Source organism: Pararge aegeria, chromosome 7, assembly GCF_905163445.1.
Source record: "Pararge aegeria chromosome 7, ilParAegt1.1, whole genome shotgun sequence".
NCBI classification, from domain to species: Eukaryota; Metazoa; Arthropoda; class Insecta; order Lepidoptera; family Nymphalidae; genus Pararge; species Pararge aegeria.
In genome coordinates this window covers 4,356,603-4,384,034 of record NC_053186.1, presented here as the reverse complement: position 1 = coordinate 4,384,034, position 27,432 = coordinate 4,356,603, and the positions used below count along the sequence as shown (strand labels likewise).

Below are 27,432 nucleotides of genomic sequence, written 5' to 3'. Positions count from 1 at the left end.
GATGACATTTCACATTAAGATAGATTAAGTCTAGAGTAGCACAAAGCCTGCTTATCCCGAATTAATGTACCTATGGTTACTGTGGCATAGGTTTTTTTATTTTCATAGGGCAAAAGATCGATCGGGACGAATTACATTTTGCGCAACTTCTTTAATATGGGTGTAAAATATAAGGCTTGACTAGTAGAATAATGTACACGATATTAAAAGTCAGAGGTTTATTACATTTAACATTCAATTATTTTTGTAAACTTATTACTCTTCCAAATACTTTTCTATCCAATCAACGAACTTCTCCACATCTGTGAACACCACATACTCGTCTGGATCGCATATAGACCGATCGGAACGTGCCATTGTGTTCGACACTATGCCTTTCACGTGCCAGGTGCCAGTGAGGTTTTTTGTGTTATCTGGATAATCAGATGGTATGAATACCTGAAAATAAAAATGATGCAATACTAGGTCATTTGGAAAGGGGATCTTATAGACTTACTACTAGGAAACCCCTAATAAACCTGAATGGAATCCCCGCAATTATGGCCGAATACGGTTAAGACTGATTGATTGATCAAAAATTTTATTTACAAAACATTTTTATTTTTAACAAAGACAAAACCGACGTCTGTCTTGAATGTTGTAACAAGGCCGTCCTGTAGGACCATAAATAACTGGGAAGTTTGAAGCCTGTCTTTGGAAAAGCATTGGCGGTGAGTAGCGCAGCATAGGAGCCTCTGGTGTCGGATGCCAGAGTCCTCTTTGGGTCACTGAGCTGACATTGTAACTAAGTAAGTACCAAAAATATTTTTTGTATAAATCAAGCTTGAATAATTTTATGTTCTACATCTAGCGTCCATTCGAGAAATTTGCAGCTACTATTAGCTTTGATACAAAAGTGGGTGTACCCCTATATACTGAATACATCAGCTTAACCCTTTTTAGTGTGATCTTATGTTGTGTGATTGGGTAAACACTGCGATTTAATTGCTGGCATTTTTTGAAGATTTCTATTGTCTGTCTCCGAAACTCTTCACTATTTATCAGAATCTATGCCCGAACATACATTAAAAAAAACATCCGAATTGATAACCTCATCCGTTTTGAAAGAAGTCGGTTACAAATAAGAACTTACCTGGAAAGCACTCCCACTGTCACCATTGCAAGCTGATGTACCTGGAAGAAAAAACAAACCATATCTAAGTGTCCATCATCCCGAGTGTGTACTGTACATGAAAGGTCTATTAATATCCCACGGTTTTCATTTAAGCGATTGAATATCATTTGCTTTAACGATGAAAACATCGCGATGTTTTTATCGTTGTCGTTGTCGCATGCCTGAAATTTCTCCATAATGTTCTGAATGGCATGCCAAGTCTTGCAATCCACACTTGGCCACAGTGGCGGACTTCGGCCTAAACCCTTCTCAATCTGAGGAAACCCGTGCCCTGTAGAGGGCGTGTGATGAACATACACCTATGCGGGTTGGGGGGCTTTAACACTAACACAGTTCCAGTTATAATAACCAGGATCGACGGTTGATAGTGCTCTTAGAGTTGCGGACGGAAGAGTAAACAACACTTATCCTGATTCAGTAAAGCAGAACCAATTTCGAATTTTATTTCCTCTGGTCTAGTCCGGTGGGACTCTGAATACACTCGGCATAGTACATATATGAAAATTTAATTTATCTCCATAAAAATATAACAAAATTTAAAAAGAAAATGGACTGTAACAATATTTATATAAGAAGCAAAAATAAACTCGTTGTGCAGTTTACTAGGCTACACATAATTGCAAATTCATTCAAGGGCAATTGTATATTATTTTATAACAAATTACCAAATGAAATCTTTGAGATGTCTCTCAATAAGTTCAAAGTTTATATAAAACGTAAGCTTACAGAAAAATCGTATTATAATATTAAGGATTAATTAAACGATAAAAAAGATTGGGTGTGAATTGCTCTAGCTTCATAGCTTAATATAAATTTGCTGTGAGATGGTGATAACAAAAAAAAAATACCCGGCTAAGTCTGTTGTAGGCTGTTCTTAGACCAGGGCGCGTTTGGAACCCTCGTAGCTTTAGGTTTAAGTAGGCGAATGAAGTTATCACCATCCCCTTAAAATTATGTAAACATATATGTATGAACGCTTCATGAGTGCCTGTGATAGGCCTACATGAATAAATAAATTTTGAATTTGAATTTTGAATTCTTCGGCTGTGTTCTTGCTTCATCGTAGCGACCAAAAAAAATGTCGCCACGAGATTGAGCGTTCCAATACGATACGAGTATATTAAATCGTAATCGTATCATAGACTGCATCATCATTTACCACCAGACGAGACTGCAGGTAAGGGCTAACGTGTAGTGGAATAAGTAAAAAAAAGAACGTGTGTGTACTTATGCACACGCGTTAGAAGTTACGAGTATATCTACTTATTTGGCGTAACATGATAAAACTATTTTCAAAATTTTTATCTTTTACCTTATTCAACGTTTGTGGAAAAAACGACACTAACAATAGAAAAAAGGTTTTGTTTGAATTATTGAAAGTCAATTGTCAAACCTTTTTTAGAAAAACTAAAATGGTAAAACCCTTACTTCATGGTGTCGGTTTTTTGTGGCATCGTAAAAATTTAGTCTCACCATTTTTCCCTGATGCGCCAAAAGAAGTATAAATTTAAAAAACTTAATGAGTTATTACCATTATGGTATCCGGCGCAGAAACTATTTTCACTCAAGACTTCGAGGTAGTATGAATTGGTTCTCAAGCAGGTAGCCTCAGCTACTATGGGCATTGTCGCTTGACGAAGTGTCTGGGACAATGCATCAGTACTGTCGTAACCCCAGCCTACTATCTGAAATACGAAGGCAAGTAATAATACCTATATAGCAGTAATAGCCTAGTAGGTAAGGCTTTGGATTTACTTTCGATGGGACCGAGATCGATCTCCGGCACGCATCTCTAACTTTCAGAGTTAGATTCAGTGTTTCAGAGCTATATTCGTTTTTAATTTAAACAATTAACTATCACGTCCTTAATGTTATAGGAAAACATTATTAGAAAACTATGCCTTGATCTTCATAACTTCCTCAATGGCGTGAGCAAGCGTTAGTCGCCGCAGTGGCGACGATGGTGGTCAAATTTATTTATTTTTAAATTTAACTATCAATAAAGCAGGAGCATTTGCCCTAAACAGTCACACTACTCTACTTATACCTAATGTTTCATGTAGATGGGGTCCTTGTGGCACGCCCATGGTAACACTTAATAACTAATGATTCTAAAGTCAACATCGCCTGAGGATGCTCCGGTGAAGATCTGTTTCGTGTGGAGTAAGATTGAAGAAATTATAAATTACTCCTCATTATTATGCAGATTCTCCTGGTTTTCGCCGAGTATCAAATTACACTTAGTTTTCATAATCAGTCGGTTTGTCTCTCTACCACCGCTTCGGAAGACAGATTACTCTTTTCCAACATCGTTTTATAGCGAGAGAAAAAGCGGAGCGGCCTGCTTCCGAACAACCATTACGTTAAGAAATTCATCAATTGTGTAGTAACCACGATTTAGTAAATGGGTTTTAGTACATTTTTTAAATCGTCCAGATAATAACTGTACTCACAGTTCCATTCATAAGATCCGTTGACAGCTTCTTTCTGTCATCGGTTCGTAATAAACATGCTGGTTGGATGTAGTCGTTGAAGACCACCTCCGTTTTTAGTTTGAGAAGAGCTATGTCGTTGTACAGGTGCCGATATTCGAAACGCTCGTGAATTATAATCTCGAGGATCTGAAATTATTGTATAAATAATAGTTTAAAACTCTACTTCATAAAATAATGTGCTTTGCCATATGGTGCCACTACTATACAATAGTCTACCCAAAGAGATTTATTGCGAAAAATCTTTTAAATCATTTAAAAACAAGCTAAAAAAGCATTGTTTATTTTTTTTATAAACGCGCCACCTTTTGTATTTTTGTGTTTGTTTTGTTTTTTCTATCGCACTAACTAGATATTACAACTTTTTATTTTCTCATTAAGTGAAACTGTTTCTTTTGAGAATTAATGTCTTTAAACCTATATGGTGACGGCAGATTAGAATACAGTTGTCACCTCTCGTCGTCGTCATCTTCCGTTTTCTCTTTTGTTAGAATATAACGGAAAAAGGGCAGCTGCATTCTCCTGTTATAACTACCATCTGCTGCGATCACCACACCCTCTGCCAAGCGAGCGTGGTGATTATGGGAGAACATACTCGATCGGAGAGAATTTTAATCTAGCTGTAACTGTTCTACGTTATTAATGATACTGAAATCGAATCTGGTCATGTCATAATCTTAAGTAAACTCACTTGCTTTTCCTCTGATTCCTTGTTATCTCCAAAGAGCTTGTATTTCCCGAGAACTACGCTGAAAATTTCTTTCCGATATTTAGCACCTCTGTAGGAAACGCAATGAGCCGCTGAAATATAAATTCAGAATCCAATTTTTTTAATTTAATTAATAGCTGTGGGTAATAAGTTTGTACCTATACTTTAGTACTTTTATCCCCCGACCCAAAGACGATGTGGTGTTATAATTTTGAAGCGTCTGTGTGCGTGTTTGTGTGTGTATCTATGTGTCTGTGTGTGTATCTATGTGTCTGTCTGTGACATCGTATTCTCGAACCGATGAACCGATTTTTATTATGTATCATTAGTTTGTAACGTGAATTAGTCAGGATTGTTCTTAGCTATGTTTTATGAACATCGGTGCAACGTCCACAGCCACAAAATAGCGGATTACATATTTTTTCTTAACTGCCTTTATGGGTATTAAATGGGCTTGACTAGTAAAATAATGCAAAAAAGTTTTTTAAAGGGGATTTTTTGACGTGACAACGTCTTATAAATTGGTTTGCCGGGTGACACTTCAAGAAACTGCGTTACGCTCCGCTCACGTTATGCGCTCACAATGAGAGCGAGTGAGAGGCACGCGTCCCTTCCACTCGGGCATGGTTAGCCCGCCTAAGAGCGAGAGAGACAGACATAAAAAGTGAAAGGCACGCGTCCCTTTGTAGTAAACGCTGTTTCATTGTACGCAAATGTATTGCAAGTTATTGTATGTATATTTGTATATAAATACGTATGTATGTGTAAAGGTAAAAATAAAATTTTGTTAATATGAAATTCAGTGCGAGATTCTTTGTATAAATTAATGTTTTAAATATAATTCTTTGTATAAATAAATGTTTTAAATTGTTACTATTATTTCATCCTTCTTCCTACTATACGAATGAATATTCACATTAAAATTATTTTACCACTCAAAGTCGTTGTCACGTAAAACTTTCGCCCGTATACCGACTTTACAGGCAACCAATTTTTTCAATTTTTGATCTATATATTATGTTTTATACCAAAAACGTATGCAGACTTATTCATTTTGCGTAAAACCACGGAGCCCAGCTGGTAGAATAATTTCGAGGAAGTTTCCTATGGCAAACCACAGCTATAGTTGTAGCTCATCGACGTTAAATTTAGTTTTTAACAAATGGATTTATGCGGGTTAAAAATTGGCCTCTGTGTTAATCCAAGGTATAATTCATATCCACTCTAAATTTCAGCCAAACTGGTCCAGTAGTTGCGGTCTTAAGGAGTAAGAAACATACACAATTGCATATGTTAGCCTTTATAATACTTATCTAAATAAATTAGTGTGATGCTATGTGGCCCAAAATTTGCCCAAGCCGAGTTTGCCTTGCCAAGTGAAAGAAAGGTAACTCGCAATTAATTGGAGTCGAAACGATTGTAATTATTACAATTATTATTTTCATGCATTTTAATTTCTAACATAGTATTATTGCTCGGATATTTTTTATAGGCGCCAACTTCAAAACTACATTTTTATAGTCAATGTCGTTAGGTCATAGGGCAAGGATTACAATAATCATGAACATCGTATCGATAAATTAATACGAAATTATTTTACTATGTACAATACGAAGGATATATTTACGTATTTTTTTCGTTTATTCAAGGTAATTCCACCTTCATCTATATACTTAATTTGTAATTTTACTTTATTCCTCCCCTGACGCAGAGGGTATCATCATCATATCAACCCATTACCGGGCCACTATGGCACGGGTCTCCGTGAGAAGGTTTTAGCTCGTCCACCACGCTGCGCGATGGTCCAGTGCGGACTGGGCCACTTCTACCCAGTGGTGGGAAAATACAGTGGTTGCTCGGGTCTCTTCACACGTGCACGAGGTTTTTGGCAAATTTCAGGCTGTTAAGGTAAATTGCAGGAAAATATCAGGATAGGCTGTTTTATATTTCTTTGACTTTTTTTACTTGGCTCTGTAAGCCTTCTTTAGATACGTTGTGAATTCAAACTCGATGAAACGAAAATTAAGTCATTCGGCGAGAGAATGATATAGAACACATTTCACATTTTGTTTCCTATTTAAGTTACCAAGGAAACCGAACCATATCTAGATAAAGCCACAAACACATGAATGTATAGGACAGAGTGAGATAGAAAACATTAAACATTTTTTCACCTATTCTAGTTACCACGGAAACTAAATAATAAACCTTACATTTGTCCTAATAGTTCTTATACTCTACATCTATCTCAATTTCTCGTAGCCTACTTTTCAGAAGTTACACTTCTGCCGTGGGGAAAAAGAAAATGTTATATGGGCTAGAAAATACACAGTTGCACCAGGCACTTTTCAGGAAAGGATCTCGACTATTTTTATTATTATTTAGTCTCTTTTCTCTTGAAAAAACCTTGACTTTTAATACAGTGTACATTATTCTACTAGTCAAGCCCTTTCATTTAGTACCCATAGTTGATAAAATTATATAATTCGCCATTTTAAATTTCTAAATTTTATTATTTCGCGCAGAAACCGATTAGGAGTATGGGTTTATGGGCTGGTAGTTAACATAACTGCCATCGCCATTATCATCTTAGACTGCATCATCACATACCAGATGGGATTGCTGTCAAGGGCTAACTTGTAATGAAATAAAGTAGTAATTAATCAAGGTAAACCTGTAATATTGATGATATACCTGTCAACACGTAGTTCTTGGATATGAGAGTGCCTCCACATATATACTTCATAGTTGACCCGTCCAGTCTGTATATCGCTGCGTGCCACGGCCAGTCTCCGGGCTTGGTAGCCGCCCCGTTCACTATCAGCTCGGAGTGATCTATCGCCCGTTTACCACAAACCCCAGTATTCTTGACTATGCTCCTCGCTGCGAATTGTTCTAGGAATCCCTGGAAAGTTTAATCTATAAATACATATACGTCTATACTCGTACTAATATAACTTTGGGAATCTATGATACTCGTATCTGAATATAACTTTGAGAATCAGTGATATCTGAATTTTCCCTAGTCTGGTCTGGTGGAAGGGTTATGTACTCTACCGACAAAGAGGTGCCGCCATGCGATTTAGCGTTCCGGTACGAATGAGATACGTAGAACGATATAAGGTTTGGCTTAATATTACTATCTGCTATGAATCGAACCCGGGTCTTTGCATTTATATGACCACGAAACGCACCACTGCGCCAATGGACACAATTATTAATAATTAATAACTATAAAAGTTTTGACTGGTTGAGCAACCCGAACAAATACAGCATAAAAGGCTGAACGTAGAAATTGGTGTATGTAAGGATTTTTAAAATAAGTGGTTTTATAAAGTATAAAAGTTTGTATGAAGGTTTCGCTAGCATTTTTGTAGTTATAATGTTAATATAGTGTGTATGTTCACGAAGGTTATTTTATTTTTATTTTATATGTTACATACTGTACACACCATCCACTTTTCGCCGTTTTATCGGCTTCGCAAGCACAGGTCGCCTTCAGCATTGGCAGGAGACAAAAAAAATCTCTCACAAGGGATAAAAAGAAATCTCATTATATCCCTTGTGAGTGGTTCTTACCAAAGGGAAAGGAGAACTTTACCCCTGTTGGACATTAAATGTAAATTATGTCCACCCGTGCAACATTGCTCGGAGGGTAGATAAAAGTGTGGAAAGGGATATTCATTTCGTTTCCGCGTGGAGACAACTTCGCGAGCCGAGAGTCTTAAATGCCGTTGAAGCTCTAATGTCCTCAACGTCACTCAAAATTTTACGGTAAGTCGTTAATCCGTAATGGAATGCCTGAACAAATGCCTGAATATAACAACACTCAGATTCGTTAAGTAATATTAAAAGTCGTCTAAAACAATATTATTTGTTAAGCAGCTATAATATTTTTATTAATTAATCTATATTTTAGTTATTTATAGTTGATTAATGATTAATGTATATATTAATAATAACCTGTCGATCTGATCCCCGGATGTCTTTTCTCCCCTGCCGATGCCGGGGTGTAATCCTCCGACAGTACAAATATGTATTTATGTAATGTACATTTATGTGTATTACTCTCTATGTATCTAAGTAAGTATATTAATGTTGTTTTGGCTCATTATATAATTTATATTGTACATCAATAATAATAAATATACTACGACAATACACATCGCCATCTAGACCAAAGTAAGCGTACTCGTAGCTTGTGTTATGGGTACCTACTAAGATAGCGGATGAATAATTTTAGGAATATAATATACGTATATACTTTAATTATACAGTAATAATATACAGTAAACATAAGTGCATACATATAAAATATATTTTTTATACTTACAAATTATATTTTGTAGTAGATAAGTATTTGTAAATATTTATAGCAATAGTAGTTATAGTGTGATTATAGTATATTTAGAATTTTGCGTCTTCTTTAACATATGATTACTTACCCCAAGGGTTGTCTGGAAGAGATTGCTTTAGCAATAAGACCGCCTTTGCATACTGTTGGTTGTGATAATATTATTCCGTTGTATATATGTGCAATAAAGTGTATCTACGAGTATCTATCTATTGTTCTCTTGGTTTTGTAAAATATTGTGTACACAATAAAATCAAAGACCTTACCTGTTTTGGTTCATTACAATATTCTTCATTGTTGATGGAGAGGCTAGTCAAGTACGGGGTGACACCCGGTTCAGTCCCTTTGATGATGAAGCCCATCCCCGCGTGTGGTGCGTAAAAATAAAACGCATAGCCGGTCGATCGTGTAAGACTCACTCTCAAATACTGATCCTGGATAAAAAAAATATAATACAGACTCTTTCAGCATCATCATCATATCAACCGATAGACGTCAACTGCTGGACATAGGTCTTTTGTAGGGAGTTCCAAATTCTACGGTTTTGTGCCGCTTGAATCCAGCGGCTACCTGCGACGCGCCTAATGTCGTCCGTCCACCTCGTCGGGGGTCGACCAACGCTGCGTTTACCAGTGCGGGGCTGCCATTCCAGCACCTTGGGACCCCAACGTCCATCACTCCTCCGCACTATGTGCCCCGCCCAATGCTACTTCAGCTTCGCGACTCCTTGAGCTATGTCGGTAACTCTGGTTCTTCTACGGATCTCCACATTTCTGATTTTATCACGTAGAGATACTCCGAGCATAGCTCTCTCCATCGCCCGCTGAATGACTCTGAGCATTCTTATGAGGCCCATAGTTAGCGACCATGTTTCGGAGCCATTGGTCTTCACTGGCAACACGCACTGTTCGAAGACTTTGGTCTTTAGGCACTGAGGGATTTTTGACGAAAAGATGTCAAGAAGATTCCCGAACGCTGCCCATCCGAGTTAAATACGGCGGTTCACCTCCTTCTCGAAATTGGACCTACCTAACTGGATCGTGTGTCCTAGGTATACGTATTCGTCGAAAATTTCGAGTGCAGTGCTCTCAACGCGGAACGGAACAAGAGCATTAGACATAATCTTCGAAAGACTGTTTAGTATGCGTTAATATAAACCGCGTCTTCTTTCGCGTGGATTTTTTTTGTATTCCCGCGGGAACTCTCTTATTTCCCGGGATAAACTACAACGCTCACCGAATCGAGTCGACAGTAGAGAGGAGTCTAGCATGATAGCGAGCTAACGTGTTAATTTGGGTGATAGTCAAGGGATAATTTGAAGTGGTATAAAAAAATATATCAGAAGAAGGAAGCGACCTTAGAAGTCTTTATTTTATTAATTTCTGAAATGTATCTGGAATGAATATTTAATATTGACAATAATAAGTCCGACTCCCAATCTGATTACAGCGCCCTCACAGGGTTCAATTTCAAATAAATATAAATATATAAATAATAAATATACTACGACAATACACACATCGCCATCTAGTCCCAAAGTAAGCGTAGCTTGTCTTATGGGTACTAAGATGACTGATGAATATTTTTATGAATAATATACATAAATACTTATAATATACAGATAAACACCCAGACACTGAAAAACATTCATGTTCATCATACAAACATTTTCCAGTTGTGGGAATCGAACCCACGGCCATGGACTCAGAAAGCAGGGTCGCTGCCCACTGCGCCAGTCGGCCGTCGACAATTTAAACATTAAATTGACATTCTTTTTTTAAAATATAATAATTATGTAATCTATATTATATTGTAATGGATTTTTAATTCAATAAATAAATAAAAAAAGGAACTATAGAAATCTTACTAAAATTTCCATGCTATTAATATTACTAAGGAAGGAACACATGATAAAAATACTTACTGTTTTAATTGTTAACGTCAAGTTAACCGGCGAATCGAATATAACGGTCATCTTGCTATCAGCTGGTAAAGTTTTGCCGACGTAAACATAATATCGATTGTTGTCCTTCTGCTGAAGCCCTGCCTCGAACCAAATGGTTATATCATTACTGTCCTTACAAGGGAAAGTACTGAATAGGGGGCCAACTACGTAATAATCGCTTTCGCACCAGACCCCTGTTATCAAGACGAATAGAAACCACTTTATCATTGTCGTGTGTAGTTTTACACTAGCTCTTCTTCTGTTGAATCTGTAAAAACCACAGAATTATGAACACACAGAACCCCTATTCAGTTATTATTGTATGAAGTGCATTGTGTCCAAAACAGTGAAAACACCCCGCGTCTCACTTTACACCCGCGTAATGTTACTGGCTCACAAACTTTTCCTATTTTCCCCGTTTTACGGCAAACGTTTAGAACGTTAGAGGTAAAATAAAAACTGTGAAATGCTAAATGTGTAATATTATAAAGTTGCAAATACCACGTTCTTGTGCCGCTTAAGTCGAGCGGCTCCCTGCTTGTCATCTGTCCACCTCGTAGGTGTATAGTACAGACTGTGGCGTGCATAGAGGGTATGCACAGGGTATGCAGATGGTATAAAATGAAGAAAATCTCCAGTGCGAGCTATAAATACTTAAGGGTAGGCTTTTTATAACTCTTACAATGCCTATCCTTAAGTTTTTTATAACTCGTACTGGAGATTTTCTTCATTTTATATCATCTGCATACCCTCTATGCACGCCACTGAGTACAGTACTAACGCTGCGTTTACTGGTGGGAAGTCGCCATTCCAGCTCCTTGGGAACCACACATCCATCTATTCTACGGGCTATGTGCCTCGCCCTAAGCTTCGCCTCGCGTACCTTACCTTACCTTAGCTTCGCGTTCTTACACGGATTTCTTTATTCTTTATTTAATCACGTAGAGATACTCCAAGAACATAAAATATAAATGAAACTAATTACAAGTCTACGAGCCATGCTTGCGTGCCTAGGATTCCTGCATTTTCAAAAACAAATGAGAAGAAAGAAAGGCTTTCTTTTACCAAATAGGATCCCGCGGTGTTAAATATCACTAACCTTTACATTAATTCTCACTTTTTACGTCTATATACTCCAATTATTAAAGGATATAAATATTATATGCCAAACTTTGCGTAACACTGTCATAAGTTTGGTACAAAAATCGGACTTAGTATTATGAATAATAAGTTGATAACTTTGGAATTGAAATTCAGTACTGCTTACGTTGGAACTGAACATTTGTAAGTGTTGTTTTCGATTATATATACGTAAATAAATATAGGGTTCCTTTTTAGTTGACGATGTTACTACGATACGACTCACGACCTTAGGCATAGTATAAACACAAAAATTGTATTAATAAAATTCAATCAGCTACCAGGAGAACAGACTCGGACAATAGTTCGTGTCATCAAACATTCAACGTGTACAAGGCATACACAAAGTTAGCAAGAAGTCTTGTCGTCTCTCATAAAGACACCCATGAACATAATTCCTTGATAGCTCTCGGTTTAGTGTGTGAACAACCATAAACCGGAGGATAAACGGACCGCGATAACCAAAACACGTAGTCCCTAATCAATATTGTTACAAAGTAAGTAGTCTTATGTAGACCCTTGGGCAATCTTCGGATGCATTTCCACTAGAGCTTTAATATGATGTTGTTAACCAGTTAACGAAGTCAAAGCTACGAAACTATAAACCCTTTCATGTAGAGACCATTGAGTCTGAGGGTGCGTTTCTTCATTTAGTCAGTGCACGGGGATAACGCAGCTCGGTAGCATTTTCTATTCTGGTTGCTTTACAAATATTATTATTACAAAATGAAACGAGACTTTTACTGAATTAAAATATAGCTTAGCTTAACTATGTAATTTTTTTATTATACTCATGATGTCAATAAATGGACATCTACTGCTGGATAAGCACCTGCTGAGCTTCTTGCCGGCTTCTTCTCGGTAGAATCTGCCTTCCGAACCGGTGGTAGAGACACTACACACAGACAGACTTGACGTTACAAAAGTGCTTATTATGCCTATTGATGTCATCTCATCACCTTGTCCGGGGCCTACCAAAGCTGCGTTGATCGGTCCGAGGTCGTCATTCTAGCGGAATTAAAGTGTATTCATACATTCATTTAGCATCATAATATAGGCCCTTCTCTCAGAATAAGAAGGGTTAAAAGTTTAAAACCGTACTTTACTTTGCTGGCCCAAGGCGGATTCGTAGACTTTACACGCCTTCATGAACATAATTGGGAACACGCAGGTATGCAGGTTTCCTCACGATGTTTTTCTTTACCGAAAAGCAAGTGAAATTTAACTATGCACATAAGTTACGAGCAAAACCACTATCACTTTTTGACAATATTAAACTAGTTAAATTAATTTGACGGCTGACTGGTGCAGTGGGCAGCGACCCTGCTTTCTAAGTCCAAGGCCGTGAGTTCTGTACCCACAACTGGAAAATGTTTGTGAGCATAAGTGTTTTTCAGTGTCTGGGTGTTTATATGTATTTTCTAGGTATTTATGTATATATAATTCATCAAAAATATTCATCAGTCATATTAGTACCCATAACACAAGCTACGCTTACTTTGGGGCTAGGTGGCGATGTGTGTATTGTCGTACTATATTTATTATTATTATAATTTATTAATTGTCAATAATATTGCGTGTGCGTGCGTGTGCCTTTGCGTAGGCCATAAATTACCAGAAACAATCGGGTCCGCATGGTGCTCTTTTTACATTTTAGCACCAACGAAGTCATTTTATGTTTTCAATGAAGGTATTTTTCCCGGAGTCTTCTGGTGATGATTCGGAACAAGCCCGCGACTTTGTGTCGCCAACAAAGTTTCCAACTTGTAATACGATGTGAAGCCGCCGACAACTAAGCCATCGGACTGTGTTTATGGGCCGGCGGCTTTGGAGTGCGTATTCCAAAGCCGCCGGCGTGCGGTTAAAAATCGTACATTCTTAATGCAAAAAACATCAACGGTCTTTTAGTAAGATCCTACTTATATGTTTTTATGCTTAGTCAGCTAAGTCAAGCGATCATCCCTCAGCCTTTATGGCGAACCGAAATGTATTCTTTGTAGTTTTCTTTGTGGATTACTATAAGATGCAAACGTAAATACCATTAAGTCATGATTTAATATATTACTACGGTAAGCTTACTGCCCCTAACGATGTGACCCATTTTTCCGATATCTATAATCTTTCACCTTATGTTTATCCACTATAATAATAAAGCTGAACAGTTTGTTTTTTTGTTTAAACAAACGACTTCAATTGTATGGACACGCTCATCCATACTTACAAAATGGTACAATAATACGCCATGTATTGTCAAGCCATGAATTAATGAATAAATATACTTTTATTGCACACACCAAAAAGTACATAAAAAAAAAGTATAAAACAACAACGTATACAATTTGGCGGCCTTATTGCTTCATAGCGATTTCTTCCAGGCAACCAATGGCGAAGAAAACAAATACAGAAAATGGGTTGGTGGTGCACATATATATACATTACTTAAATAAATAGAAACTAAAGTCAAATAAATATTATATAAACCAATACAAATACAACATATAAAAATTAACCCATCTAAGTTTATAGTACCTAACAAGGAAAGTTCCTAGTAATTTTCTATATTTTACCGGGCACCGACTTAAAAATGTAGTAGAAAGATTTATTTCTTGCTTTTTATTCTGTCCAATAAATTTCTTTCACGCTTTTTAGTGGGTACTTTATTTCAACTGCTCATAACCCTTTACAATACATTGCTTTTTCCGAGGCCGGGGTGTTAATGATTGAGGAGTTTTCCCAGCACTTCACCATCAGCATTTTTATTGTGACGAGCATAAATTGCTTAGCATCCATATACCATAATCGAAACGCAACCCGTGTAGTACTAATTATTGTATTGTTTCAGTGGGCATTGATGGTCTTCATCTCCAGTTCCAATTGACCATAATGGTACTCTTCGAAAGAACATTTAATGAAGGGATTCCGGAGAAATTGAGAGAACCGTTGAGTATTTTTGTATTGCTATATGTGTGCCGATAATATTTGAAGATCTTCTCTCGATTTCTCCAGAATGCCTTCATTAAATCTTCACCAAATTAAAATTGGGCCACCTTTGAAGTATAACGTACCAAACAAAAAAAGAATCATAAAATCGGTTTATAATTGGCGTAGTAATCGAGTAACAAATATACAAATAAAAAAACGTGTGAGCCGTCACGGGACGCCTGGCAGATGTGAAACATAGAAATTGTTTTATGTAAGTTATTGCAGATATTGTATAATGAAAAGATAAAGCATTACAAACTTGTTCCACAAATAAAAAAAAATCAACTGTTTTATTACAAAATTAATATTTATTTTTATTGTCACATACGATATACAAAAAATCAATCATATAGCGTGGCGATGCGTCGCCACGGCCTTTGTCGCCACGCCAAAAATCAGGTTTACCCTCCGCCTATAGGTGTTTCACATCAAAAACATACATGCTAATTGAGAAACTCCTCATTTAATTAAGTCGGTTGGAAAAAGATGACTGTTTTAATTTAATTAAGCAGTACATCTATTTGTGTCACAATAATACACGTTTTCCTCTTAGATAGATACAAACGAGTAAACTGTGTGGTTAATATAAATAGTTTAATCTACGTATTCAATTAGTAACTAAAATACATTGTATTGTATCGCATTAAAAATGCCACAATTACTAACCTAACCTAATTTCTGATTATACTTCTCATTCCAACCTTCGATCTCGCCTTGGTAACCGTCTGGTACTCCCGTTTTGTAAAACGAACTTCTTAAGTAATTCTTTCACCTTTAGGGCAATTATGCCCTGCCTATTTATATATATTATGTATGTTATATATTATGTATATATTATATTTAAATGCTTTATATTTTGAGTTTATTACACATATCGAATGTTTTTGGTATAATGAATTTCTACCGTTTCGCATCGGTGTTCAGTTTAGTTATAAATTTATTCTTTAAAATAATTGTTTTATAAATATAAACTAAAATAAACTATTTAAAGCTAAATAAAATCTAAAACGTCCTGGAAACCATTTAAATTATCTATGTATTTTTATCTATATATTATAGTATTTATATATATCAACACTCTTGGCACTATCCGGTTCTCTTGCTGTAAGTCCTGTCAACAAAGGTGTGTACTTATATACATTTCAAGTTATACTTCTTGGCGTAACAAGATAAAAATCTTTTCAAACATTTTATCTTTCGCCTCATTCTACGTTTGTAGAAAAACGACATTACAATAGAAGTAATACATTGAATGTTTTGAATGACCGGATTGAGCCGGCAGAATTTAACAATTGATAGTGTACACTGTCAAACCTTTTTTTGACAAACTACAATGTTGACGAGCTAACTTCAAAGCGTCGATTTTTTGTGACTGTGTGCGCACGCATCATAAAAATTTACTCTCATAATTTTTCCCTTACGCGCAAAATATCTGCATTCTGCACTCCTTCTCCACATAAACTATAAGTGTGAGTAAATTCATACTCATAAAAAGGTGTAGGTACAAATGTTTTGGTTCACGTATGAGTATAGATAAGGTGTCTTATATCAAATACTGTTCAATCCAGTCTATGTAACTTTCCACGTTGGTGAACACAACGTAATACGTTGGGTCGCATATAGGCGCGTCGAAACGGGACACAGTGTTTGATATGATGCCCTTGACATGCCAGCAGCCTGAAGTGGTCTGGTCGCCTATCTGAATCTCGTCTGGTACGAAGACCTGGGGGCAGATACAGGTGGATTAGTTCGTTGTACGATTGATTGAAAGACTGTACCACTTCTCGAAGCAAAACTTCTTTAGGCGAGTTGAGCACTTTATAAATTCATAAAATCTTTCGCACTCTGAAGCAAAACTGAACACTTTTTGAATAAATAAAAATATATAATTAAAAAAAACCCCTACGTTCAATATCGCATTCATTATTCTACTAGTCTAGCACTTTCGTTTGCTATCCATATTGAGGAAGTTGTGAAAAAATTGTAAATCGCCATTTTGTAACGGCTGCCATCTTGGAACGATTTTACACAAACATAACTAAGAAAACTCCCGACTAATTCACCTAACAAACGAAATTAAAACCGTTTCGTCCGTTCGAGCGCTTCGATTCCACAGAAAGACACACACACACACGTAAAACTTATAAAGCCCCATCGTATTTGCGCCGGCGGTTAAAATTCATGAAACTCGCGTCACGGTTACCGAACGTTTTCCATGAGCTATATATAAATAAATAAATAATAAATAAATAAATAAATAAATATACTACGACAATACACATATCGCCACCTAGCCCCAAAGTAAGCATAGCTTGTGTTATGGGTACTAAGATGACTGATGAATATTTTTATGAATAATATACATAAATACTTTAGAATATATATAAACACCCAGACACTGAAAAACATTCATGCTCATCACACAAACATTTTCCAGTTGTGGGAATCGAACCCACGGCCTTGGACTCAGAAAGCAGGGTCGCTGCAAACTGCGCCAATCGGCCGTCTATATACTATGCTTATATATTATACTATGCTTTTATATACATAGATTTAGTTGTGACTTTTATAGGCAGTCTCCAAAAACTGCCCTGAATGTTTGCGGTATCGGGCTAGCGTGGTAGTGACATGACAGTTATATACCTTTAATTTGTTTCTGCTCGGAATCCTACGAAATGCTAATAACCTTGGTAACTAGCCACGGCCGAAGCCTCTCAGCAAACCACACCAGAGCAACCTTAAGTGTCCGAGAGGCAATTTTAATTTATGATTTTTCACTTTATTACAAATGTTTACAATCACGCTACAAGTCAGAAGCACACCAAACAAAGTAATACTGAAGGGCGACGCGACTCGGTAGGTCTAGGTACTAGTTAACAGGCTGACAATAAATTCGATACATTATTTGCGAGGGTTTAAAGTTCAACAGATTTGTAGTTAGTTTTATTAAGCTCATAACTTGCTTAGACTACGTCACCAAGCAAATTGCAAATTAAAAAAAAAATAACAACCTGAAATGCTCCACCACTATCACCGTTGCACGCAGATGTTCCTGTGAATAAAATTTACTTATAAAAAGAACTGCCTTGCTGACTCCTCATCATCATCGTCATCGTCGACCCCTTACGGGCCCACTACAGGGCACGGGTCTTCTCTCAGATTGAGAAGGGCATAGACCGTACTCCGTCCAGCACTCTGGCAAGTACGCATTGGTAACCGTCACACGCTCAGAACATTATAGGCATGCAGGTTTCCGCACGATCTTTTCTTCACTGTTAAAGCGAGTATAATATAGTAAAGTATAATAAAGTACTTTATTGCTAATAACCGAAAAAAACTCCGAAAAGTTAGAGGTGCGTGCCAGGGATCAAACTCGGACCATCCTAAAGGGAGCCGAAGCCTGAACCACTAAGCTATCATCGCATCGCTTAAATCCAAAATTGTTTTGTGGGATCGAATTCGAGTTTACTTGTATCATAATGTACTATAACGTATGTAGGTGATGTCCTTGTATCATTTTTGTAGAACATCTTGTTATATGAATAACTAGCTTTTGCCCTCGATATCGTCCGCGTTTCTCTATTTACTTTTAAAGCATTATTGCAATTTTTTTCAAATCAAAATCAAACTCTTCATTTATTTTAAATATACTATATGCTATGGTAAAAAAACGGTTAAAATCGGTCCTGTAGTTTCGAAGCCTATTGAGTACAAACAAACAATAAAAAATCCTCTTTATGATATTATTTATATTTATTAATTACTTACCATTGTCGCTACCAGCGCAAAATGTGTAATGTTCATTCAAGGAGTGGCTGTAAAAGAACGGATTTTTTTTCAAGCATGTTGCCTCGGAGACTATCGGCATACTCGCTTGTTTAAGTGTTCGAGACAAACTGTAATTTCGCTCGAACCCCCAGCCGATTATCTGCAAAAAAAGTTATTTTTTTATTTTATAAAATTCATAATTCTTAATTAAAGTTTAGTTTAACTCACTTCACACTTTATATTTTTATCAATTATATCTATATAGTTAATATCGATTAAATTATTGCTAAAGAAATATTAACTACACAATACGTGTTATCTCAGATGTCTATATGCGCATATATGCGTTGTCAGCGTATGGATTTGTTTTATGAGGAAGACATTGACACGCAAAAAAACACGTGCAAATTGATGTCGAGTCAATAAGACTAGTTTGTCAATTTAACTATTAGTTTAGTCTTGAAAACTAAAATATTCGTTACGTTTTTATTTTTATTGAAAATTTAACAATAAAACTTAAAACTAACTAGTTACTGTTAAGCTCATGTCAGTGTGATGCCAAGAATACTGACTGGATTTCAGCGCTGAACAGCCAGGCTGATTCTTAGCGCAATAAATGAGACAGCCGTTCTGACACCAGCAGGCCTAGCACGGGCGGGAGACAAAAATTATATCCCTCGATTATATCTCCTGACCAGGGATATAATTAACGTGCCGACCTGCGTAATCACTGGTACATGGAATATGAGAAGTCTACCCCCGTTTATTAATACACATATTTCCACTCGTGAGCCAGTGCTCTGAGAGTTGATAAAGCTGTGGAAGAAGATACATTTATATCCTTTCCCCGGGGACATAATTGTCTTCTGCCCATGCTAGCCGTGCTGATCTGGCAATCACCCGCAGTGCTATTGACTCCATGGCCTCCATGGCCAGAGTCTCCACGGCAAACGAAACAAATGTGTAATTCTCTATTCTCTCTACCATTTTTTTTATAGTAATAATTTACGGACCAAGCAGATGGTCCACCTGATGTTAAGTGGAAAACCATCGCCTAGAAACAGAGCAAAACATCACAGGGCATGCAAGGATTACGTCCTGCAACGCACCGCCCCTTGCCCATCAACCTGAGGCGAAGGTGTCAGAACTCATGTGCCTGTGATTACACCGGCACCCACGCCCTTCCGACCAAAACCGCTAAGCAGTTTTGCAACCGTGCAGCTGAGCGGCAGAAATAAACATGGTAAACTAAAGCAACTGGATCCTATTAAAGATCTCTACGTAAGTTTTCATAACCCTGTCAAATAATACTGGCACAAGATCATCCAGAGGCTAAAACCCCATCAATGTTGTCCCATAATAACTCAAGACTTTTAGAGCGTCAGAAGCAACGACTTCACAAGACTAGATTTCCTTAAATGGCATAACAATAGGATCTAGATAACTTGATTTGATTTGAGGGAACAGTTAGAAATTATTAAACATAGGAATGGGAGGTTCGAATTGCTAAACGAACAAATAAACTTATCAAATTCACCTCTATTGAACATATTCAGAGGCACTAATGAGGTGGGAGGGGCTTAGATAGATAAGGTCGGGGTCAGAAAGGTATAAAAGGCACATTTGGCGGGACCTCGCCTCAAAAAAAAAGGGCTTAACACTGCGTCGGAGGTCGATAAATTATAAGGATGGTATTCCCCCTCAGCCTATAATTGGGCGCATGCCTCCCCTAATAGGAGAGGAGAGGGGTTTTAGAGCTTAGACCCACAACGCTGCTCCAATGTTCAATGCGTAAGACAAGTTATTGAAAATAAATGGCACCGACGACGGCACTTTGACTTTAAAATCGGTTTGTAAGAACTCTTGTACGCGCCACAACGACGGGGCGATATATATAACTAAGGATTTCTGTTTTTATTCCACCGAATTGAATCAAATGTGTGGTAGCTTTCACCTGACAAAACCAAGGGCAAAGCTATCGGCAAAGAGGGAACGGCTCGCGGGAGAAGATCGAGCGGACTCACAAAGGCGAACGTCACGCGGTTTACTAGGGTTTGACTTTATTAACCCTCGACGCAAAAATGACGGGATATTTGTCGTTTTGACGTGTTGTATTTGTGTGTGTCTGTCTGTGACATCGTATTTCAAAAAGGTGAAGTATTTGGGAGTTTTCTTAGTTGTGTTTGATGAAAATCGGAACTAGAATACCATACACTATAACAAATTTCAAATCCAATATGGCCGCCTATACAAAATGGCGAATTACTTTTTCTTTCACAACTGCTTATCGAATGAGAGGGCGCTTAAAAAGTGGAATAATTAACACTTTATTGAAAAACTGGGTATTTTAAGTTTTTTAATCTATATGTTATTATTTTATAGTTATAAGGGACCAAGGCTGATGCTTCGTGGGAAACCATCATCTAAAACAGCAACACTTAGTAGGTCATGCAAAGAACACCTTTCTAGAAATTGCCGAGAGCTGCCCGTTCTTCTTTATATTCCCTTGGTCACCTCATACTTACATCCTCGGGAAGTCGAGAGGTTGTAACCCCAAGACACACTCTACTTACAGTTCCATATATTTCGTCAGATTGCAACTTTTGCCTGTCGTCGCCCCGGAATAAGCAGGCTGGCCGGATGAAATCATTGAAAACCACTTCAGTGCTGAGTTTGAGGAGAGCTATGTCGTGTCGCAGGGGTTGATAGGAGTATTCTTTGTGTATAATTTTTTCGAGCACCTGAAAGTTAACAAAACAGTTCTACAATATTCATCATTATCAACCCTTTACCAGTACTCTGCAAGGCACAGGTCTTAGAATGAGAAGCCAGCGAGGTGGAATAGACCACGCTAGTTGGGAACGGATTGTTAGACTTCACATGCCTTTGAGAACAATATGGAGAACTCTCAGGTATGCAGGTTTGCTCACTATGTTTTCCGCCACCGTTAAAGCAAGTGATATTTAAATTGCTAAAATTAAAAACGCAATAGCTCCGTAAAGTTAAAGTAGCATGCCAGGGATTGGACTCGGTATTTTCGAAAGGGTAGCTGAAGCCAGTAAGCTATAACCGCTGCAGAAGGCTATCGACACTCAAAACAAACAAGTTAAGAAATGGAAATTTGCCGTGATCCTAAATATCTGTAGTAGGTACTCTTACCTCCTTTTCAACAGATTCCCTGTCGTCTCCCTTAAGCTTGTGTTTCCCAAGTACAACGCCAAGTGATTGCTTCTCCAGTTTCGAACCTCTGTACGTAGCACAGTGAGCAGCTGTAAAAAGGTTTTCTTTTTATTTTCATATTTGTGCTGACTAATGAATAGAATAGAATAGAATTTGATCGTTCACTGTTTACACATAGAAAGACAGTTGAAAAGGAATAGAGAATTCAAAACAGTATAACAGTATGAAAAAATTAGTTTAAAAAAAAAAATAATAAGTATAAAAAAATTGGTTGTCTGTAAAGTCGGCTTACTGACGATAATTGAACGTGACAACGTTGTAAGAAAATACTGATGGAATGGTTGCATTTTTCAAAAGAAAATTTTAATTTTATTTGTTTGATAGATATTATCGTTGCTATAAACAATTGACACCACATTCACTTTTCACTGGACTTCATCCTTGCCGAAAACATGTAAATGTATTATTGTATAGAAGCTGTCCACGCGGACGCATCGCTCACTCAAGTAGAAGAGAGACAGATGTCGAACGCGGAGGCCGACTGTGCCTCTTTGTCGCTCGTTCCGCGCTCTTGCTTGCACTTCAAGCCTTGAATGGAACGCCTCAGAGCGAGGTAACGCCGCATGCGTCATGTTTTTTCGTGCGTGCAGCCGGCTCCATCGAGTTATAAGACGTTGTTACGTCAAAAAAATCTAAGTATAATCACAATGCAAAATCAATTTCAATATCAATGAGTATTTGCCTGCGCTCAGTTATTTTCTATGAGTATACAAAGACATAAAACTCCATAAATTCTCATTACGCGTTTGATAATGTTACCTGTCAGCACAAGGTTTTTAGATATGAGGGTGCCGCCGCAAATATACTTGTTGTCCAGCGTGTCTTTGTCTAACTTGTACAGCGCCGCATGCCACGGCCAGTCCCCAGGCTTGGTCTCATCGCCGTTGACTATCAGCTCTGAGTGGTCCACCACACGTCTTCCGCAGGACATCCAGGGCTTTGATTCCTCATCTATGATTGATGATGCGTATGGTTGTAGGAATCCCTATAAAAATCATCATCATCATCATCATCATAATTTTTATTTTATTAGTGGGCACACAGAGACTATTGAATTGACTATGGAATATACCATTGACTTGAATCGACTCGTCCGATTAATTAATTTAATTTTTAACTCAAATACATGTTGTAAACTATGATGTGTATATTTGCAACACTTACCTCACGCCATAGTTTGCCTTGAAGGTATCGTTATGTAGCAATAAAGCCACAGATTTGTAGAGGGTTTGCTTTTCTGGTACCCGAGTACCAAATGTAAATTTCTTTTTTCTAAGTTTACTTATTCGATCGGGTGAGAGTTAAAGATTTATATGGAATCGAAAGGACGCTAATTAGTAACAACACTGTTTCCCAGTAATATAACTTTTTAGTCGTAGTAGAGATTTTCGTGGCACAGCTCGTACTACCGCCATGTTTATTTCTGCGATATTATCGTTGCTATAAACAATTGACACCACATTCACTTTTCACTGCACTTCATCCTTGCCGAAAACATGTAAATGTATTATTGTATAGAAGCTGTCCACGCGGACGCATCGCTCACTCAAGAAGGAGAGAGACAGATGTCGAACGCGGAGGCCGACTGTGCCTCTTTGTCGCTCGTTCCGCGCTCTCGCTTGCACTTCAAGCCTTAAATGGAACGCCTCAGATCGAGGTAACGCCGCATACGTCATGTTTTTTCGTGCATGCAGCCGGCTCCATCGAATTATAAGACGTTGTCACGTCAAAACTTAAGACATTGTAAGAGTTATAAAAAGCCTACCCTTAAGTATTTATAACTCGTACTGGAGATTTTCTTAATTTTTTACCATCTGCATTTAGGTTTCCCCCTCACAAAACCGCGTTCCTTAACAAAAGTGTCTGTGTGATTGCTATACAAACATAAAATAAGTTACCAAAGATCGTAAGGGAAAATAATTTAATTAATTTAAAAAAAGAGTGTTTTAAATTTTTTGTTAACAATAAATTTTATAATATTAATGAATTTTTATATTTAGTTTAAAAATTACATTTTATGTAACTATTTTATTAATTTAATGCAACTAGTTCTTAATAATTAACTTTAGTCTGTAAAATGTAATTGTTGCACGCCCACAGAGGCAATATACATTGGGACTTCATACTTATAATTCTATCCAACCTGACCTGTAATATGCAATGAATGAATTTGAATTTGAATTTAAATTAGAATTAGAATTTGCATACCCTGTGTATACCGTTTATGCACGACACAGTGCGGCACTTAACAGAATAAAAATCGATTTTTATTCTGCGATCTGCTTGGCCTATTAATTATAAAGTATAGTTAAAAACTAGATAGCACTTTCCGATTCCATACAAATCATAGTTAACTTTCACGCTATCGAATAAGTAAACGTAGGTAGAGTATCACAAGGCACCCTGTACTTTTAGCTGTATACGATAAATGCGTAGGAAGTCTTACCACTACTGGTGTTCTGCAGTACTCCTCATCGTCGACAGTGAAGCTTCGTAGGTAAGGAGTGACCCCGGGTTCATTCCCCTTAACGATGAACCCCAGACCCTGATGCGGCACGAAGAAGTGGAGCGATATCGTGTCTCCTTCCGATAAATATAACCTCGAATAATCATTACTCTCCTGCGAGGAAAAAATTAGCATTTAATATTTCAACAATCTATATTTGCATACAGTTTTTCCCGTGCAGATGTGAGCGCTGTGAACTTATAATTCTTAATTCAAAATTCATTTATTTCAAGTAGGCTGACACTATAAGCTTTTTTTGAAACGTCAGGTCTGTCTCTTCGCTGTACCACCGGTATAAGTTTGATTATCGACGCGGACGAGGGCAGCTTGTGAATATAATGTAAGTTCTGAGTTATCTCTGGTCTGTTACTGTCTGGTGGACTTTTGCCGTAGCTAACTAGGCTACGTCTTTGTCGGCAGGATAGTAACTCACCCTGCCGTCAAAATCCAAGACGTGCCGCCGAGCGATTTATCGTTCCATGCGACATCGGCATAGAAACCGATTGGGGTATTTGTTTAATATAACTGCTATATACCCCAAACGGGTTAGCCCGCTACCATCTTATGAAAAATGAAAAAATGCTTTATTGTCATAAAGAATAACAAAACAGAATCAAAAGTACTTAAACATAACACATAACATATATACAAATTTGTTTTATTTTGCACAGATAAAAAGTGTACCTGTTCTCCGAACTAGTTGACCTTAGACCACATCATGGAGAAAATTATATCCCAGAGGGGAAAGGATTAAAAATTATCTTCTCTTATAAGCTTTATCAACTCTCAGAGCACTGGCGCACAAGTAGAAATAATATCCAAATAATACAAGTGTAATAATAAAAGGGAGTAAACTTCTCCTATTCCATGTTCCCGTGCTTTAGCAGGTGGACACGTTAATTATATCCCCTGTCAGGGGATATAATATTTCGGGCTGAAAATCTTACTCCAATTAAATACAGCCTAATATGTTCCTTCTGCATAAAATTGCTTCTCAGTTTATCGATTACAAATAAATAAACATTTATTTCCTCATCATAATCTAATAGAATAGAATAGAAAAACTTTATTGCAACACAACACAACAAAGTATAGAAAGTATTTTTTAAGTATAGAATGTATGGGAGTATCTATAGGTACTTTTATTCATTTGCTTTCTCACATTATTAGGCTATCCATTAGTTAATCACCAAAATTATTCAATTAATATCTAATTGAATTGGCTACTAAATTCATTATCGAATTCACAGTAAAATTGACGATTTTTTTGTTAATTCATTAGTATTTTGGCTGGTGGACCATTTCATTCGCTATAATATATTGAATTATTGACTGGTTACTTTTTTTTTTGGCAACAGTCCTTACATAGAAGTAACTTAATACATATAACAATCTTATAATAAACATTGGCGAAAAAGGACATTAATTTACAATAGTAGACATTTTTAAGGCATTGAGCAGAGCAGTTAGGCAGTAAGTGGTAAAAAAAGTAAAAAAAAAAGTACTTCTAACTCGTACTGGCGTAGGCTTTTTAAGAGTTATAAAAAGCCTACCCATAAGTTTTTATAAATAGTACTTGAGATTTTCTTTATTTTATATCATCTGCATACCCTATGGTTACCATCTATACACGCCATTGATCATCCATCAACGTTAGGGGTAGGTGTTAGCCTCATGTGCCTGTAATTAGACCGGCAACCACGCCCTTCGCCGGAGTACAGTAATGCTGAATAGCGGCAGAAATAACCATGGTGGTAGTAGTTCTCCAGACGAGCTCTATCATTGCTCTACTACTGGGAACAACAAAATTAATCTCACTTACCGTTCGAACAACAAAAGTAGCGTTCACTTGGGAATCAAATATCATTTTTATTTTGCAGTCTTTAGGAAATGGTTTGTTCGCGTAAATGTAATATCGATTGTTGTCCTTCGGCTGGAGACCTGGTTCGAACCAAACCATAATATCGCTGTCGTCCTTACAAGGATATGTACTTAGCAAAGGACTTATAATTGGCATCCAAGTATTTTGACTCTCCACCGCTAATACGAAAACCGTAATAAGGAATATTAACTTCATTTTTATTCACAAGTGTTTTCTTGTTTTTACAATGTTAGTTTATAGGTATATATTTGAAGTGAAAAAACTGTAGTCTTCTTTCCCAAAAAATAAATAGTATAGTCACAATTCACAAATCACAACTCTTTTTCTGGTATTATTTTAGATAAATAAGAAATATTCACCGTTTTTAGTCTTTATTTACACGCATTAATTGAGTTAATAGTTTTGTTCAGACTATTTTTCACTGATTCACTAAAAAGGTACTTTGCATTCACAATTTTTGCTGGTTTCGTTTACGCTTATAAGGATTTTATAGCAATATAATAGATTCAAGTAATTCACAAGTTTGTTCTCGCTCTACGTTCCCAGATAAATTATTATACGATTTTTAATAATTGCTAATGTCTAGATAAACCCGAACCTATACACACAGTCTGATGCGACAACGACATTTTGAAACCGTGAGAAATTTCCTCATAAGCTTACAAAACGGAAAATTAGTTTAAATAAAGAATCAAAAAAATATTAGAAGGTACTAACATGCCTATTTCCAAAAAGTGAACTCGGTGTTTTAGGGTTACGCACCAAAATGGTTACGATGGAATTGCTATGGTATGTGTACTGACTTTGTCTTTACGGCCGATAATAACCCTTCTAACGACTTCTAGCTATCGACATGAAATTTGTAAATAATATAAACAGATTTATTTATATCGTAGGCACTAGGGGATATGCACATGCACAAGGCAAATAGAAGGAAAAGTTATTACGCTAGTTTGGTCAACGTGTTCCTGTCCTGTTACGAAAAATAATATAACAGTATACGAATACGTGCCCTGTGGTGACGGCAGATGAGAATACAGTTGTCTCCTCTGCCTTATCCCTCAATATAAGTATGGATAGCTGTGTTCTCTGTGCTACTAGTACAAACAACGGAGATCAGCATCCCGTTTGCTGGGCGTGGTGATTATGGGCAAACCCTCACAATAGGAGAGGCTTTTATTTCCGCAGTGGACTGCTATAGGCTATTGATGTTACGAAAAAAATACCAAAATGGCGAATT

At 37.0% G+C, this 27,432-nt stretch overlaps 3 protein-coding genes across 5 annotated transcripts in view; 1 reads left to right on the top strand and 2 right to left on the bottom strand.

The window, feature by feature from the left end:
* Window positions 1–27,432, top strand: part of LOC120624941 (diacylglycerol kinase 1) — a 118,094-nt gene that overhangs the window by 32,259 nt on the left and 58,403 nt on the right. The gene's annotated exons all lie outside the window — the stretch shown is intronic.
* Window positions 204–12,560, bottom strand: LOC120624944 (chymotrypsin-C-like). Of its 2 annotated transcripts, none has more exons than XM_039891778.1 (9): window positions 11,774–12,560; window positions 10,654–10,942; window positions 8,996–9,163; window positions 7,070–7,280; window positions 4,358–4,467; window positions 3,628–3,795; window positions 2,706–2,859; window positions 1,133–1,173; window positions 204–438 (listed from the first exon to the last, which is right to left on the bottom strand). In XM_039891778.1, the coding sequence occupies exons 2-9, from the start codon at window positions 10,900–10,902 to the stop codon at window positions 256–258; spliced, it is 1,284 nt and encodes a 427-aa protein (XP_039747712.1). In that variant the 5' UTR covers window positions 10,903–10,942; window positions 11,774–12,560; the 3' UTR covers window positions 204–255. The 2 variants fall into 2 exon arrangements, with proteins under 2 accessions (XP_039747712.1, XP_039747713.1); XM_039891779.1 differs by lacking the exon at window positions 11,774–12,560 and adding an exon at window positions 11,176–11,198.
* LOC120624943 (chymotrypsin-C-like) lies at window positions 15,904–26,731 on the bottom strand. Of its 2 annotated transcripts, none has more exons than XM_039891776.1 (8): window positions 26,133–26,731; window positions 24,251–24,424; window positions 22,564–22,789; window positions 21,724–21,833; window positions 21,138–21,305; window positions 18,565–18,724; window positions 17,805–17,848; window positions 15,904–16,519 (listed from the first exon to the last, which is right to left on the bottom strand). In XM_039891776.1, the coding sequence occupies exons 1-8, from the start codon at window positions 26,385–26,387 to the stop codon at window positions 16,340–16,342; spliced, it is 1,317 nt and encodes a 438-aa protein (XP_039747710.1). In that variant the 5' UTR covers window positions 26,388–26,731; the 3' UTR covers window positions 15,904–16,339. The 2 variants fall into 2 exon arrangements, with proteins under 2 accessions (XP_039747710.1, XP_039747711.1); XM_039891777.1 differs by having other exon boundaries at window positions 15,906–16,519; window positions 17,808–17,848.